General features: G+C 47.8%; 1 protein-coding gene across 1 annotated transcript; it reads left to right on the top strand.

The window, feature by feature from the left end:
- Nucleotides 1-7,350: 7,350 nt before the first annotated feature.
- LOC132585904 (NTPase KAP family P-loop domain-containing protein 1-like) lies at nucleotides 7,351-15,930 on the top strand. Its single transcript, XM_060257780.1, has 3 exons — nucleotides 7,351-7,408; nucleotides 9,522-9,653; nucleotides 14,324-15,930. The coding sequence occupies exons 1-3, from the start codon at nucleotides 7,351-7,353 to the stop codon at nucleotides 15,928-15,930; spliced, it is 1,797 nt and encodes a 598-aa protein (XP_060113763.1).
- The last annotated feature ends 1,349 nt before the right edge of the window (nucleotides 15,931-17,279 follow it).

Here is a 17,279-nt window from a genome sequence, read left to right as displayed (position 1 = left end):
CCTTCTTCTGAAACTGGAGGACTCAAATAACGTGCATGTTTTATTTATGAGTGTGGCCCCATGGCGGAGAGTGGTAAAGCAGCAGTACTGTGATCTGAACTCTCTGCTCACGACCTGAGTTTGATTCCGGCGGAAGCTGGATTCAGGTAGCCAGCCCAAGGTTTACTCAGCCTTCCATCCTTCCGAGGTCAGTCAGATGAGTCCCCAGCTTGCTGGGGGGAAAGTGTAAAAGACTGGGGAAGGCAATGGCAAACCACCCCGTCAAAAGTCTACCATAAAAATGTTGTGAAAGCAATGTCACCCCAGAGTCGGAAACGACTGGTGCTTGCACAGGGGACCTTTCCTTTCCTTTATTTATGGAATAAATGGGATACATTTAGATTTAATCTTGCCGGTCCAAATATTAATCGAATGCTTTGGGGCTTTGAAATGAGCAGCTTCTTGAAAAAAACATTTTTTTCTGCGGGTAACTGTGACGGTCTATTTGAGTCCAGTTGCTCCTCACAGACAGTCATAGCTTCTTCCATGAGCTATGATGAAGCACTGGGTTGCCAACTTCAGGTTGGGAAGTTTCTGGAGATTTGAGGGGCGGAGCCTGGGAAAAGTGGGAGTTTGAGGAGGGAAGAGACTCTCTGCAGAGCGTAATGCCACAGTGTCCACTCTCCAAAGCAGCCATTTCTCCCCAGAGGAACTGGTCTTGTCTGGAGAGCAATGGTAGTTTTTGAGAGATCTCCAGCTACCACCTGGAGGTTGGCAAGCCCAGATAAAGGAAGCTTGCACTCTTGGAAGCTCATTCCCTGAAAATTTTGCTGGGCTCTTGAAGTGCAATTGGATTTGAATCTCGTTGAAATATTATATCCTTTTTTTGAGAGAGAGCGAGAGAGAGAAAAGGAAAAGCTTGCAATACGCTATCTGCTGGGCTTTTTTTGTAGCAGGAACTCCTTTGCATATTAGGCCACACCCCTCTGATGTAGCCAATCCTCCAAGAGCTTAGAGGTCTCTTCGTACAGGGTCTCCTGTAAGCTCCAGGAGGAATGGCTACATCAGAGGGGTGTGGCCTAATATGCAAAGGAGTTCCTGCTACCAAAAAGCCCAGATTTATTATTAATTATTATTATTTACTTTTGATGAATTGCCCTCTCCCAGCTAGTGCCAGGCTCTGGGTGATGTGCCACATTAAAAAAGACATATATATAAAATCGGTTACATTAAAAAAAGATTGCAAACCCTGATGGCATCTTTAAAGTGCTGTTCTTCAGACTACCTGGCTGGTACGAAATTACGCAGCGGTGAGGCAGTCAGTGGCTTAAGTCAGCAGTGTTCTTGGCGTTGATCCTCATGCAGCTTGGAAGAACGATGATTAGCGGCGCCTCGGATTTAATTACATCCTTGTTAGGACGCTTTACGAAAGGGAAGCTGCCCCAAGGCTGCGGTTGGTTATCTCCTTTGGCTTGAGGGCCTGAAGACAGGATAGCTGCGGTTTCGTGATGCTGTCAGAAAAGCCAACCTGGATGCTTTTGGCTAAGTGTTTTGTGGGTAATCCCTGTTGTGCGTGGGTTGCGGTGGTTGTTTTTTTAAAGCTGCCAATTAAGCCTCCAGTCGTCCCCGGTTGTCAGGAGCAGAGCATAGCTGGGCTGCTTTATTTGAAATGCTTTTACCCCCCCCCCCCCAAAAAAAAGAGAGGGGGGGAGGAGGAACTGCCCAACACCACTAAACATAACAGCACAATTAAGCCTGAGCCATGAGTTCAATAGCTTTATCTATCTAGTACATCAGGGGTGTCAAACATGCGGCCCGGGAGGCGAATCAGGCCCCCGGAGGACTCTGAACAACTGGTTCTTGTCTTGCTTCCTTGTCCCTCTCTCTTGCTTCCTTGTCCCTCTCTCTTGCTTCCTTGTCCCTCTCTCTTGCTTCCTTCTCCCTCTCTCTTGCTTCCTTCTGCATCTCAGCTTGCTTTGCAAGGCTTGCTCAATCGCACAGGAGCTACAGAGCAAAACCTCAGATTTTCTCCATTGTTTGAGTCTCCTCCCTCTCCTGGTCCCCTGGGCAGGGAGGGAAAAAGCCAGAGCTTCCTTTGCCCAGTTCCCTGGATCCCACGAGAGAAATACAAAGAAAGCACCTTCAAGACCAGCAAGTGCTAATGTTGCAAGCATGTTTTATTTGAAGGTGGTTTTTTTTGAAAAAATCTTTAGTCATGTTAAGTCTGTCTCCTTTAAAAAGTTTATATCTCTACTACCGAATCCTAAATAGGAACACACACGGCCCAGCCCGACATGGCCAGGCCTCGCCCAACAAGGTCTCATTTAAGTCAGATCCAAATGTGTTTGACACCGTGTTTAAGTACGTCTTCTGCTCACGGTGCTGTATGTTGGCTCTTCACGGGAGATCCATTAGACTAGGTTGCCGACCCCCAGATGATATATATCACTATGATATATATATGATATATATATATATCACTATGATATATATCAGGGGTGGCCAACGGTAGCTCTCCAGATGTTTTTTGCCTACAACTCCCATCAGCCCCAGCCATCAGCTGTGCTGGCTGGGGCTGATGGGAGTTGTAGGCAAAAAACATCTGGAGAGCTACCGTTGGCCACCCCTGATATATATATATATATAACAAATGCAAACTATTAATTTTCTAAATGATTTTTTTTGGTCTTTTTAAATTGCAATCCCAATAAACAATTAGGTTGACATCACATAAGAACATAAGAGAAGCCATATTGGATCAGGCCAATGGCCCATCCAGTCCAACACTCTGTGTCACACAGTGGCCAAAATTTTTTTATATATATATACACACTGTGGCTAATAGCCACTGATGGACCTCTGCTCCATATTTTTATCTAACCCCCTCTTGAAGTTGTCTGTGCTTGCAGCTGCCATCACCTCCTGTGGCAGTGAATTCCACATGTTAATCACCCTTTGGGTGAAGAAGGACTTCCTTTGATCCATTCTAACCCGACTGCTCAGCAATTTCATCGAATGCCCACGAGTTCTTGTATTGTGAGAAAGGGAGAAAAGGACTTCTTTCTCTGCTTTCTCCATCCCATGCATAATCTTGTCAACTTCTATCATGTCACCCCGCAGTCGACGTTTCTCCAAGTTAAAGAGCCCCAAGCGTTTTAACCAATAGAAGTACAATACAAGTACAATCATAATGTCGGGGTGATACACCAGGTGAAGTTCATCTCTCTCATAACACCCACACTCACAAGATTCAATCTTTCAAATACTGAAACATATTCAATCGCAAATAGATATCTGATATTTTCATTCACAAAGACATTCCATGCACGAAAGGAGTGCTTCGGCAGCAAAGTGCTAGAGCTATATATCAGTGCAATCAGACTCCTTGCAGCCATAGAGAATGCAGGGTGTGTGTGTGGGGTGTGTGTGTGGATAGCACTGTGTCCTGTGGAGCCCAAAAAATAGGTCCCACACTGATGACTACTGGTTTCCAATAGCAATCAGGGCCGGATTAACAATTAGGCCAAGAAGGCACTGGCCTAGAGGCCCCCATGCCTTTAGGAGCCCCAGGCTGGCTCCCCCCCCCAGCAGACACACACACACACACACACACATATACACACATATATATACACACACAAACATATATACTGTGGCTAATAGCCACTGATGGACCTCTGCTCCATATTTTTATCCAATCCCCTCTTAAAGCTGGCTACGCTTGTAGTCGCTACCACCTCGTGTGGCAGTGAATTCCACGTGTTAATCAGCCTTTGGGTGAAGAAGTACTTCCTTTTATCCGTTTTAACCTGACTGCTCAGTAATTTCATCGAATGCCCACGAGTTCTTGTATTGTGAGAAAGGGAGAAAAGGACCTCTTTCTCTACTTTCTCCATCCCATGCATAGTCTTGTAAACCTCTATCATGTCACCCCGCAGTCGACGTTTCTCCAAGCTAAAGAGCCCAAACGTTTTAACCTTTCTTCATAGGGAAAAGGTTCCAACCCTTTAATCATTCTAGTTGCCCTTTTCTGCACTTTTTCCAATGCTATAATATCCTTTTTGAGGTGCGGTGACCAGAATTGTACACAGTATTCCAAATGAGACCACACCATCGATTTATACAGGGGCAATATGATACTGGCTGATTTGTTTTCAATTCCCTTCCTAATAATTCCCAGCATGGCGTTGGCCTTTTTTATTGCAAACGCACACTGTCTTGACATTTTCAGTGAGTTCTCTACCACGACCCCAAGATCTCTCTCTTGGTCAGACTCTGCCAGTTCACATCCCATCAACTTGTATTTGTAGCTGGGATTCTTGGCCCCAATGTGCCAAGACTTTGCACTTGGCCACATTGAACCGCATCTGCCACGTTGACGCCCACTCACCCAGCCTCAACAGAACCCTTTGGAGTTCCTCACAATCCTCTCTGCTTCTCACCACCCTGAAGAATTTAGTCATCCGCAAACTTGGCCACTTCACTGCTTACTCCAGTGCAGGCTGGCTTCCAGACAAAAGAAAATGTTTCTTTTAGTATTTTTTTTTAACTTATCCTGCCTTCCAGAATGCAGGTAAAGGCCACGACAGTGAACGAAGGGGCCGGAATGGCAGGTGAGAGACTGTTGAAAATGACAGTTGGAGAAACTGCAAGAGAGGAAAGAGGCTGAATTCCAAAGCATTCCTTGGGGGAGAGAGAATATTACCGCAAATTGAAATAATACTCCAAAAGGAACCGGAGGGGTGGGCGGGGCAGGTCACATAAGCAGGGAAGAAGAGAGAGAAGTTATACAAGCAGTTAAGTTTCAAATATTCCACCCGAACAAAAATTCTGTGAGATGAAAAGACGTTGACAGTAGTGACAATTGCTGGAGGGGAAAGGAACCACTTCCTAGGAAGTTTTTAAAAAAGCAGTGAAAGGGAAGGGAGGGATTATCTTATAAAACTATTTTGTATTCCTTGAGATGTAGGAATCCAACACAGTCCGCCTCAGATGTGGGACATGAGATTGGCTCGAAGTCATTGGGATAGACTGAGACAAACTGGTTAAGAACGTCACAAAAATGTCTGGTAAGGACAGGCTTTGCCTCAGATTTGAACAAAAGCCTTCAGAAGTTTTTCAGTGAGCGGAGAGGGATATGCCCTGCATTCTGTGGAGCCAAAGAGGTCTTCTGTTTTATCTATGCGGGACCGAGAAAGTGATTTCCATGTTCATACAAGACCAGCCCATCGGTCCACCAGGCGAGACAGTTTGGTGTAGTGGTGAAGTGTGCGGACTCTTATCTGGGAGAACCAGGTTGATTCCCCCACTCCTCCACTTCCAGCTGCCGGAATGGCCTTGGGTCAGCCATAGCTCTCGCAGAGTTGTCCTTGAAAGGGCAGCTGCTGGGAGAGCTCTCTCAGCCCCACCCGCCTCACAGGGTGTCTGTTGTGGGGGAGGAAGGGAAAGGAGATTGTGAGCCGCTCTGAGACTCTTCGGAGTGGAGGGCGGGATATAAATTCAATATCTTCTTCTTCTTTTTCTTCTTCTTCAATCAAGCAAAAACAACGTTTTCCCCAAAACAGAAAGAGGACAATTTTTAAAATAGCCTTTTTTTGCTTCAGAAGTGGTACAGCTACATCAATTGCACCTCCCCCCCCCCCAAGAAAAACCCACTTTAGATTCCCCCTGCATTAATACTTCAATTTAGTCAGACAAAAAGGGTTTTAATGACTTGAGGGTTTCACTGCATTAACAACACATGGTCACTTTTAAACAATGCAGTTAGAGCAGTTCCTCAGTGGAACAGGCTTCCTCGGGAGGTGGTGGGCTCTCCTTCCTTTGAGGTTTTTAAGCAGAGGCTGGATGGCCACCTGACAGCAATGAAGATCCTGTGAATTTAGGGGGAGGTATTTGCGAGTTTCCTGCATTGTACAGGGGGTTGGACTAGATGACCCTGGAGGTCCCTTACAACTCTAGGATTCTAAGTTTATGATGTGACTTTTCCTCTTTGAGAATCATGCTAGATTTTGTCATGACCTATGGCCACAATAAAGAGCCCCGTGGCACAGAGTCGTAACCTGCCATACTGCAGTCCATGCTCTGCTTGTGATCTGAGTTCGATCCCAGCGGAAGCTGGGTTCAGGTGGCTGGCTCATGGTTGACTCAGCCTTCCATCCTTCCGAGGTCGGTAAAACGAGTACTCAGCTGGCTGGGGAAAGGCAATGGCAAACCACCCCGTCAAAAGTCTGCCATGAAAACGTTGTGAAAGCAACGTTACCCCAGAGTCGGAAACGACTGGAGCTTGCACAGGGGACTACCTTTTACCTTTATGGCCACAATAATTACTTATTGGCTTGCTTATGAACTGATGCCATTAATGGTGCCCAATATCAATTGCATATCAATATCAATGGGGAGGGAAGGTGGCTCAGTGGTAGAGCATCTGCTTGGGAAGCAGAAGGTCCCAGGTTCAATCCCCAGCATCTCCAACTAAAAAGGGTCCAGGCAAGTAGGTGTGAAAAATCTCAACTTGTGACCCTGGAGAGCCGCTGCCAGTCAATGAACATATGATGATATGAAGCTGCCTTATACTGAATCAGACCCTCCTTGGTCCATCAAAGTCAGTATTGTCTTCTCAGACTGGCAGCGGCTCTCCAGGGTCTCAAGCTGAGGTTTTTCACACCTATTTGCCTGGACCCTTTTTTGGAGATGCCAGGGATTGAACCTGGGACCTTCTGCTTCCCAAGCAGATGCTCTACTACTGAGCCACCGTCCCTCCCCAGTCAGTCTGAGTAGACAAGACTGACTTTGATGGACCGAGGGTCTGATTCCGTAGAAGACAGCTTCATATGTTCCTTCCTTCCTGAGGGTGGCTCAGCGGTAGAGCATCTACTTGGTAAGCAGAAGGTCCCAGGTTCAATCTCCGGCATCCCCAACTAAAAGGGGTCCAGGCAAGTAGGCGTGAAAAACCTCAGCTTGATACCCTGGAGAGCCGCTGCCGGTCTGAGTAGACAAGACTGACTTTGATGGACCAAAGAGAGTCTGATTCAGTAGAAGGCAGCTTCATACGTTCATCAGTTCCTCACTACCTCAATGGAGCAGATGGCCAGATTGCACTACACAGCATACATATATCACCCAAACCACTTTCTGACATGTGAGTCAGTATCTGTGATGGTTCTGATCCGGCTGTTTCTGCAGGAACTCACACGTTTGCTTCCCACCGTGTAAGTTGAAACAGTTTCTCCTATCTGGAGCGGACAAATTAGTTTTTATTTATTTTATTCATTTATACCCCCGACTTTCTCTAGGGAAATCAGTTGCGCCTTCACGTCTATCTCTGGCAGAGTCTGGAAGTTGGAGGGCTTGGCCTGTTCGGACGCCACCAAAATGAATCAGGCAAACGACGCTATCCTCCACATGGCAACCGTGGGCGAAGATGACGCGGGTCTGTAAAATCATTACCAAACCGAGCTGCTGTACTTTCGCACCTCAAAAAGCATATTATAGCATTGGGAAAGGTGTGAAATTGCAACTGAAATGATTAAGGGGATGGAATGCCTACGAAGAAAAGGGTAAAGAGGTCTTTAGCTTGGGGAGACGACGATCGAGAGGTGACATAAGAGGTTTACAAAATTATGCGAGGAATAAAGAAAGCAGAGAAAGAAGTACTTCTCTCCCTTTCTCAAAATACAAGAACTCGAGGACACTCAATGAAATTAACAAGCAGTAGGTTTAGAACAGAGAAAAGGAAGCCCTTCTTCACCCAAAAGAGTAATGAACCTGCGGATTTCACTGCTGCAGGAAATGGTGGCAGCCGCAAGCATAAAAAACTTCAAGAGGGGATTGGATTAACAGATGGAGCAGAGGTCCATGAGTGGCTATTAGCCACAAGGTGTAGATCGGGGTGGCCACACAGAGCAAACCACAGCCACATAGAATAAACATCCCATGTCTGAGAGTCGCAAGACATGAAGGTCAGATGTTTGAGAGCTGCGAGGGAGGGAGGGAGGGAAATAGATGGGGAGGGAGAGGAGGGAGAAGTGGAAAGAAAGCAACTTTAAATGCGGTCCAAGCCAGCAGCTGACTTAGGTTGGAGAAGTGATTGAAAGAGACAAATGCCTTCTCCAAGCCAGCTGACGGGGCGGCAGGGACTTCGAGAGCCACACAATATGTATGAAAGAGCCACATGTGGCTCCCGAGCCACAGTTTGGCCGCCCCTGCACTAAGCTAAACTTAGTGCAATGCTGAAGAGTTACTTCTTGAATAGCCCCTGGATGCCCGCAAAACAAATGGACGCAAAACAAGATAATCCCCACCTGATCCAGGCAGTGGTACTTGCTTCCCAGCATTTACACAAAGCCTCATGGATGCTACCCATCTTTTTAACCCTTCCTGGCTTGGAAGGTGCGAAGCCTCTTACCCAATCCAGTTCCAGGGAATTCACTCCCACGCAGGAACGCGCGCCCCAATTTCCCCATCAATCGAGGATGCACATCCCACACGATACCCAGATGGATCGTGTTTGACAACAGCTTTCACTGCCAACTTGCCTTCACTGGCGATTAGAGACAATTATCTCTTTGATTAAATGCATCTCCGCTCTCCCAGACCTCAGGGCGCATTTTTTTGGCTCTCTTCCCAAGGAAAACAAATAGCTGTTAGCAACGTTCCCTCGAAGGTGTGGAGTCTTGTGAGCAGAAATTCCGCTTTGTGAGCTCCTGGCATTACAGTTCTGAGCCGCTGCATAAATTAGTTTGCTCTGGGGCCATTTTTCCTGAGCTGAGACAAAACTGTGCGAGCTGCAGGCTCACACTAGCTCAGCTTAGAGGGAACACTGGCTGTCTGGATACCAGGAACTCCCTGATGTGCCTTATAGCTCCACATCACATCACAGCACACACACACCACACACACCCTGCCGCAATCCGAATTGGGTTCCCATGCTTAAAAAATTCCTTGGAGAATCAATGATGGCTCTTCTGCTATCCCTCCTAGTTTGTGAGCCTCTTATGTAGGGTTGCCAATCCCCAGGTGGGGGCAGGGGATCCCCTGGTTTGGAGGCCCTCCTCCCGCTTCAGGGGGATCAGAAAGCGGGGGGGGGGGGATATCTGCTGGGCACTCTGTTATTCCCTATGGAGAATTGATCTGCGGGTATCTGGGGCTCTAGGAGAGCTGTTTTTTGAGATAGAGGTGCCAAGTTTTCAGTTTTCAGCGTAGCATCCAGGGCCTCTCTCCAAATACCCTCCAAGTGTCAAAAGGATTGGACCAGGGGATCCAATTCTATGAGCCCCCAAAGAAGGTCCATTATTTCCAAAGGAGAGAAGGCATTTGATAGATGTGCTATTCCCTTAAATGTGATGGCCTTTGGAGTTCAATGATGCTTGTCACAACCTTGCTCCCGGCTCCGCCCCAATGTCTCCTGGCTCCACCCCCAAAGTCTCCTGGCTCCACCCTCCAAGTCCCCGGATATTTCTTGAATTGGACTTGGCAATCCTACTCTTACGTTCAATGCAACTTTTCTCCTCCTCCAAATTCTGCCCTGTTTTGCGCCACGAAAGACCAAAAGACCAACGAAGACATTTACTGTGAAGCCTTGGCGGAAACTCTACATCATGTTGCCCTCCCCGCAACGGTGGGGTTTTATGCCCCATGGGGACGGAACAAGAAAATCCTCTTGGAAAAAGTCAAAGGTAAGCATGGTCATTCCCCGTCAGAATCATCCAACCCTGCAGGGGGAGCGCTCAGATCCTGTTTTCCCTTGGGGGTTTTGGCAGATGTAGGTCTGATCTTGCTATTGTGGGGCTTACAATACAATCTGGTTGATTCTTGCAATCAGATGATCCCAGAAGTTAACACTGCAACGAGCCAGTTGGAGCCAGAGGGGAAAAGAACTGCCCCCCCCCTTCCCAATCGGCTACATTTTCCCAAAGTTTAAGCTCTCAGTTCAGAACAGGGTTGCCAATCCCCAGGTGGGGGCAGGGGATCCCCCGGGGTTGGAGGACCTCCCCCCGCTTCAGGGTCATCAGAAAGTGGGGGGGAGGGGAATATCTGCTGGGCACCCCGTTATTCCCTATGGAGACTGATTCTCAGGGTATAATGGAGAATTGATCCATGGGTATCTGGGGGGCTGTTTTTTTAGGTAGAGGCACCACATTTGCAGCATAGCATCCAGTGCCTCCCCCCAAAATACCCTCCAAGTTTCAAAAAGATTGGACCAAGAGGTCTAATTCTAGGAGCCCTAAAAGAAGGTGCCCCTATCCTTCATTATTTCCCATAGAAGGAAGACATTTAAAAGGTGTGCGGTCCCTTTAAATGTGATGGCCAGAATTCCCTTTGGAATTCAATTACGCTTGTCACACCCTTGCTCCTGGCTCCACCCCCAATATTCTTGGCTCTACCCCAAAGTCTCCTGGCTCCACCCCCAAAATCCCCAGTTATTTCTTGAAGTGGACTTGGCAACCCTAGTTCAGAAAAGCACTTAATCCTTTTACTAACAGAAATATATGGGATTTTGAAGGAACATGGGCTTGTATTAAGGCTGATTCTTGAGTCTCTTCCTTTTCTTTGGGTTTGGTCCCTGGGAGGACAGAAAATCCCATCACCGTCCTAAGATCAGCATTAGCTTCATGTCCAGTTTCAGAACAGGGAGATATGAGCTGTGAAGGACCAAAGCGGAAATCCCTAAACTTTTTGAGCCTGTGGGACCCTTTGGAATTCTAAGAAGTGACCAACATCATCCCAAAATGGCTGCCAAAGGAGGCAGAGTCTAATGTGGTGACTCACTCTGAGAAAGAATCGCCAAAGGGGAAGGGAGGGAGAAAGAGAAGGGGAAATAAAAAGATGATGATATTGAATTTATATCCCGCCCTATACTCTGAATCTCAGAACGGTCACAATCTCCTTCACCTCTCCCCCCCACAACAGACACCCTGTGAGATGGGTGAGGCTGGAGAGGGCTCTCACAGCAGCTGCCCTTTCAAGGACAACCTCTGCCAGAGCTATGGCTGACCCAAGGCCATTCCGGCAGCTGCAAGTGGGGAATCAAACCTGGTTCTCCCAGATAAGAGTCTGCCCTTTCAAGGACAACCTCTGCCAGAGCTATGGCTGACCCAAGGCCTTTCCAGGAGGTGCAAGTGGAGGAGTGGGGAATCAAACCCGGTTCTCCCAGATAAGAGTCCGCACACTTAACCACTACACCAAACTGGCTCTCACAGAAGCTGCCCTTTCAAGGACAACCTCTGCCAGAGCTCTGGCTGACCCAAGGCCCTTCCAGCAGGTGCAAGTGGAAGAGTAGGGAATCAAACCCGGTTCTCCCAGATAAGAGTCTGCCCTTTCAAGGACAACCTCTGCCAGAGCTCTGGCTGACCCAAGACCCTTCCAGCAGGTGCAAGTGGAGGAGAGGGGAATCAAACCCGGTTCTCCCAGATAAGAGTCTGCCCTTTCAAGGACAACCTCTGCCAGAGCTCTGGCTGACCCAAGGCCCTTCCAGCAGGTGCAAGTGGAAGAGTACGGAATCAAACCCTGTTCTCCCAGATAAAGAGCCCATACACTTAACCACTACACCAAACTGGCTCTCCAAAAGAACAAAAGCCTGAAGGTGGGGAATGGACCCACACACTGAATAAGGAAAACTCCCCATTCCTCCTGATTCTCCAGGGGCTCTGGCTGCTGTTGCGGCAACAGAGAAAAACCTTCAATTGAATGACGGCATCGAATAACACGCCCTGCCCTACAAGGGTCCTTCCCATGTTCTGAAAAGCTCGGTGGGTGCCACAGAAAGTACTGGCCACCGTGCCCAAGGGGAACCAAGCTGGGGGACCCTGGGCTAAAGTGTTATATGGGGTCTCCATCTTGCCTGTATGCCCAGAAGTCCCAACCGTGAGAACTAATGTAACCTGAACTTTAGGTAATACTAGCCTCTCCTATTTAAACATTGTTTAGACAGGGGTGTCAAACATGCAGCCCAAGAGCCGAATCAGGCCTCCAGAGGGCTCCTATCAGGCCCCCGAGCAACTGGCTGTCGTCTGCTTCCTTCTCCCTCTCTCTTGCTTCCTTCTGCATCACAGCTTGCTTTGCCAGGTTTGCTAAATAGCACGAGAGCTACAGAGCAAAACCTGTTTTCTCCATTGGCTGTGGCTCCTCTTTGGGGAGGAATGGGGGGGGGGAGGTAGAGGTTGCTTTGCCAGGCACAGCAGAGCTACTGAGCCAAGCCTCTCTTCCTTCTGTTGGCTGAGGCTCCTCCCGTGCCTGGGGAAGGAAGGAAAGAGCCAGAGCTTCTTTTGCCCAGTCCCCTGGGCCCCATGGGAGAAATACAAAGACGGCACCTTTAAGACTGAGTGCTAATATTTTAAGGATGTTTTAAGTTAAAAAAAAATCTTTGTGTTTTTCTGCGTCCTTTATAAAGTTTATATCTCTGCTACCTGATCTTAAATAGGTACGCACATGGCCTGGCCCAACCCGACATGGCTCAGCCCGAAAAGGTCTCATTTATGTCAGGTTTAGCCCTCATGAATTTGACACCCCTGGCTTAGAATAAGTGCTGAGTTTAGGAAAAGAAAATTGCGTATTTCCACCTGTTCTTTGTTGCCTTGCTCAGCCTGGATGAACAAGTGTATTCTTTTTTTTTATTCATTTTCTTTTATCCATTTCTAAAACTTCCTTATATTTTGAAAGTTTAAGCCTGATTTCTGGCCCCTGTTCAGTCTTGCAGTGCGGTGAGTAAGCTGGCTATCTCTGAAGCACAGGATCTCGAACTCGCAATTCATGTTCCCCAGGCTAGCTTGTTGGAGCAAAGTGGGGAAAGTGCACCAATTAGGTGGAGCCTATAAAGAGAGTTAAGAGCCCCGTGGCGCAGAGTGGTAAAGCCGCAGTACTGCAGTCGGAGCCCTCTGCTCGCGACCTGAGTTCAAACCCAGCGGAATCTGGTTCAGGTAACCGGCTCCAGGTTGACTCAGCCTTTCATCCTTCCGAGGTCAGTCAAATGAGTCCCCAGCTTGCTGGGGGGAAAGTGTGGATGACTGGGGAAGGCAAGGGCAAACCACCCTGTAAAAAAAAGGTCCGCCGTGAAAACGTTGTGAAAGCAACGTCACCTCAGAGTCGAAAATGACTGGTGCTTGCAAAGGGGATTACCTTTGCCTTTATAAAGAGTACAGGAACAGAGTGCTAGAGGTACAGCCGTGTTTAGCAGGAGAAGATCTAAGCCCCTGGTGGCAGCGGGATTTCTCCAGTTTGTTTTTGGCACCCGTGAGGGGGGGGGGAGGAATGCTGCTACTGATTGGAGACTTGGGAGAGGGGTGGAGTTTTCTGACCTTCCAGAGACCAACCCAGAGAAACTTGGTGAGTACCTTCATTCACAGGGGGAAATGTTAGAAATACATTACGCAGCCTTTTGCCTAACAGGAAATGTGTAAACAGATTGAATGACCAATGCAAAATGCTTGTTTGATTCAAATTTCAGTTAATTTAGACCATTTAATATGTTAAATAACTAGTTTGGTGTAGTGGTTAAGTGTGCGGGCTCTTATGTGGGAGAACCGGGTTTGATTCCCCACTCCCCCACTTGCAGCTGCCGGAATGGCCTTGGGTCAGCCATAGCTCTCGCAGAGCTGTCCTTGAAAGGGCAGTTTCTGTCAGAGCTATCTCAGCCCCACCCACCTCACAGGGTGTCTGTTGTGCGGGAAGAAGATAAAAGAGATTGTGAGCTGCTCTAAGACTCTGAGATTCAGAGTGCAGGAGGGGATATAAATCCAATATCATCATAGTCTTCTTCTTTTTCTTCTTCTTCAGTAAGGGGTCTTTTTTTTGTGCATTCACTTTAATAATCCATCCACAGGCCAAGCCCTGCCACGATAACAAACGTCAACTTTCTCGCTGTCGGTCCAAGTTGTTCACTGATTACAATTTGTGATAATCTGAATAAAGATAAGGACTTGAATCCTAAGCGATGCTTCTACTTGTGCTGAGCCCTCTTCTATTTTAAGAGATGGGGGCCATGGACCATGTTCCTTCCATGCCAGCTGCTTCTAGTGAGGCCAGACCAGCATCTTTCCACGAGGCCAAAGAGTGCCCAGTGACTGCGCGAAGAAGGACTGCCCCGTCCAACAAACAAAATCCAGAACAAACGGAAACACGGCTTGGGATCCAAGTCAACTCACGGGAGGCCGGTGATATCAGTCTGTGGCAAAGAAAAATCTTGCCAGACCGGTTGTGGGTAGGAAACCCTTTGAATGCTTTGACTGTAATAAAGGAGGGTGGAGAAATTGCATTGTTATGCAGGAAAAGATTAGCAGGTCATCTCTGGGGGGGTCATCGTGTCCCTTTCCCATATTCATTGTGTTTGAATCTGTGTTTTCTGTTGCAGATGCCATGACCAGAAGAAGCGAAGAAAACGATGGGAAAGGTGGTGGAGGAAACAGGACTTCTCTGCTTTCCCTCGTCTGGCACATGATTTTTTATCTCCCCGTCTTCAATTCAATATCATCCAAAAGAGTCCGATACATTTTCATCAGCTTCAATGCCTGGGAGTACATCGGATGTGACCATACCTGGGCCGGTCTGGTTACGACGCTGCTTGATGAAATCGAAGCGAAGAATAAAATTCTCTTCGGCGTTCTTAGGGCCTTCGGCGGGGAACCCTTTGAAGAGCATGTGCCACAAGGAAAGAGATGGGTTTCTAAAAGCTGGACGAAGATCTTCTTTTGGGGTTTCTTAGGTGTTGTTATCGGTTTAACCCTGGGTAATGTGCTGCTGAGGGAACTCGTAGAGAACAAGTTATGGAAGAACATGGGATACATGATTGCAGGAGTGACAGCTGCCGTCTCTAGTCTTCCTGTCATGGTGGTAGCCAAACATTCCCTTTTCACAATGAAAATGAAGCTTCAGAAGGACATGAACAGAAAGGACCTCAGTGCGCAGTTGGGCTTCATGCACTCGGTGAAAGAAGAGGTCAAAACCACAATCAATTTCCTCCACTTCATGGCACTCCACGAGGACAAAGAGATCCGGGTGGTCTTAAAGATCACCTGCTTGGATTTCTGTGCTCCAGACAAGGTGGTGGCAGTCCTGGATGTCATCAAAATTCTTCTCAGCGACCCAGATGCTCCGTTTATCCTCATCCTGGCTGCCGACCCAAGTATCCTTGTGGAATGCATTCAGCAGTCAAGTAATTCCTGTAGCAACGGCTACTTGTACTTGGATCGCATCGTTTCCCTGCCCTTCTCTTTGCCGCAGATGAGTCCAATGGCCAAGTCACAGTTACTCAAAGGGATTCTGAAAAAACAGTTGAAGGAGGGTTCCACTACAAATTTAGGGAAAAAAGATTCAGCAGAAAGCAGTAAGAAGAACACAGCTAGGGCGTTAACAAGAAAAGAAATTGAGCATATCCATCAGTATCTATGCAATGAGAATTTTGACGCCTACTTCCCGGGGAATTCTGCCCAGATGAGGCGGGTCGTGAACACCGTGCTGACCACGTGGACCATGATCAAAATGGGATTTCGACCCAGAGGAGGATACAAAACAAATGGAAAAGTTGAGAGAGGGACAATCGAGCAGATGATCGATTGGGTTGTCCTTGCCAACTGTTGGTCTTGCCGTCTGAGCTGGATTTTGCAATGCGTGGAGGACGATGAGCAGCAAAGAAGATTCGAGGAAATCCAGAGAATGGAGGACAGCGGGAAGAATGCAGGAGGACATCAACCGAGGAAAATATCAGAAGAGAGTGATTACCGAAGATTACTGGACGTTTATGAGACCAACGCTGGAGAACTGGACAGGATAAAGCACGACATCACGAAACTTTTAGAACTTGATGGAGACCCTGACCTTTTCCGAATCTTCTTGCAGAAGAGCCATTTTACAGTCAGGTGGGCCAGATATTTCTCTGACCTTCTCATCAATTTGGACTTCTCCTTAAAACGGCATTTCGAATTGCTCCGTGGTCTCAGCAGCATCACCAGGAAGAAGTAAATGGTGGAACTCCACACGTTGAGAAACACGGAGGTGTATGGCCGAGTGCAGGACAATTTAAAAACCTTCTATTATTTTCCAGCACGGTGTAGTGGTTAAGATATTATACCAGGTCTGCAGTTGAGAAAAGGAAAGGTTTGTCATCCAGCCTGGCATCCCCTCCTCTCCCCGCAAGGAAAGGACATAAATTGGAACTTAAACACCACCTGAATTAGACTGTGACTTGTTTATCTGTTTTAATTTAATCATAAGTGATTAATATATGTATTTATTGAATTGTTGTTCACTGCCCTGAGCCCTGTACAGAGGAGGACAGTCTATAAGTAAAATAAAGAAATAAATAATAAGAGCAGTGGACTCCAATCTGGAAGAACTAGGTTTGATTCCCCCACTCCTCCATATGCAGCTGCTCGGTGACCTTGGGTCAGTCTTGGTTGTCTCAGGGCTGTTCTCTCAGGAGCAGTTCTCTCAGAACTCTCTCAGATTCACCTACCACACAAGGTACCAGTTGAGGGGAGAGGAAGGGAAGGGAACTGTAAGCTGCTTTGACTCCTTAAGGCTACTTTGACTCCTTGGAGGGATGGTGGCTCAGTGGTAGAGCATCTGCTTGGTAAGCAGAAGGTCCCAGGTTTGATCCCCAGCATCTCCAACTAAAAAGGGTCCAGGCAAACAGGCATGACAAACTTCCGCTTGACACCCTGGAGAGCCGCTGCCAGTCTGAGTAGACAAGACTGACTTTGATGGGCCAAAGAGGGTCTGATTCAGTATAAGGCAGCTTCATACGGCAGATAGAAGTGGAATATAACCATTCCTCTTCCTGACAAAAGATCTCAGCGGAGTATAGTTGTGGACTGCAGAGATAGGATGAGCTTTCTGTTTTCCACTTTTCCATAGGCTTAAAGTGAACCCTGATATAGCCAAAAATCACCATTATTCAAGAAGATGAATCTAATTGGCAGTTGCAAATAACCAGGGGTTGTTTTACAGAAAAATAGGTGGCAGAACTAATTAGCATAACTCTTTAGTATATGCTGCGCCCCCCCCCCCAGCCAAAAGCAACCTGTTGTAAGAAAGGAGTGCCCCAGGCAAGCGAGGCTGCTTGATCTGGCTAGAGATCCAGCCAGCTAGGCTTCCCAACCCTCCCGCCCTGGCGGGGGACCCCAGGATTTCCACCCTCTTCCCCCGCTCCCCAAAAAAACGGAAGTGGGGGGAGGGGGGAAACGGCGCCGGGGAGCATGGCGAGCCGCCCGATCCTGGAGTGGGCGAGGCCGCCGCGCCGCTGCCGCCCCCTCCCTGCCCACCGCAGCTGCTCTTCCGAGATGGGCCCAGGCTGAGCCCATCTTGGAGGA

The sequence above is a fragment of the Heteronotia binoei genome, chromosome 17 (genome assembly GCF_032191835.1).
Source record: "Heteronotia binoei isolate CCM8104 ecotype False Entrance Well chromosome 17, APGP_CSIRO_Hbin_v1, whole genome shotgun sequence".
NCBI classification, from domain to species: domain Eukaryota; kingdom Metazoa; phylum Chordata; class Lepidosauria; order Squamata; family Gekkonidae; genus Heteronotia; species Heteronotia binoei.
This window is presented reverse-complemented; position numbering and strand designations above follow the sequence as displayed.

Excerpts from the sequence above, each read along its gene's own strand:
- LOC132585904 (XM_060257780.1), top strand. The coding sequence starts at position 7,351 with ATGAATCAGGCAAACGACGCTATCCTCCACATGGCAACCGTGGGCGAA. Across the intron at positions 7,409-9,521 it reads CGTGGGCGAAGATGACGCGG|ACCAAAAGACCAACGAAGAC; the intron begins GTCTGTAAAATC and ends GCGCCACGAAAG. Across the intron at positions 9,654-14,323 it reads CCTCTTGGAAAAAGTCAAAG|ATGCCATGACCAGAAGAAGC; the intron begins GTAAGCATGGTC and ends TTTCTGTTGCAG.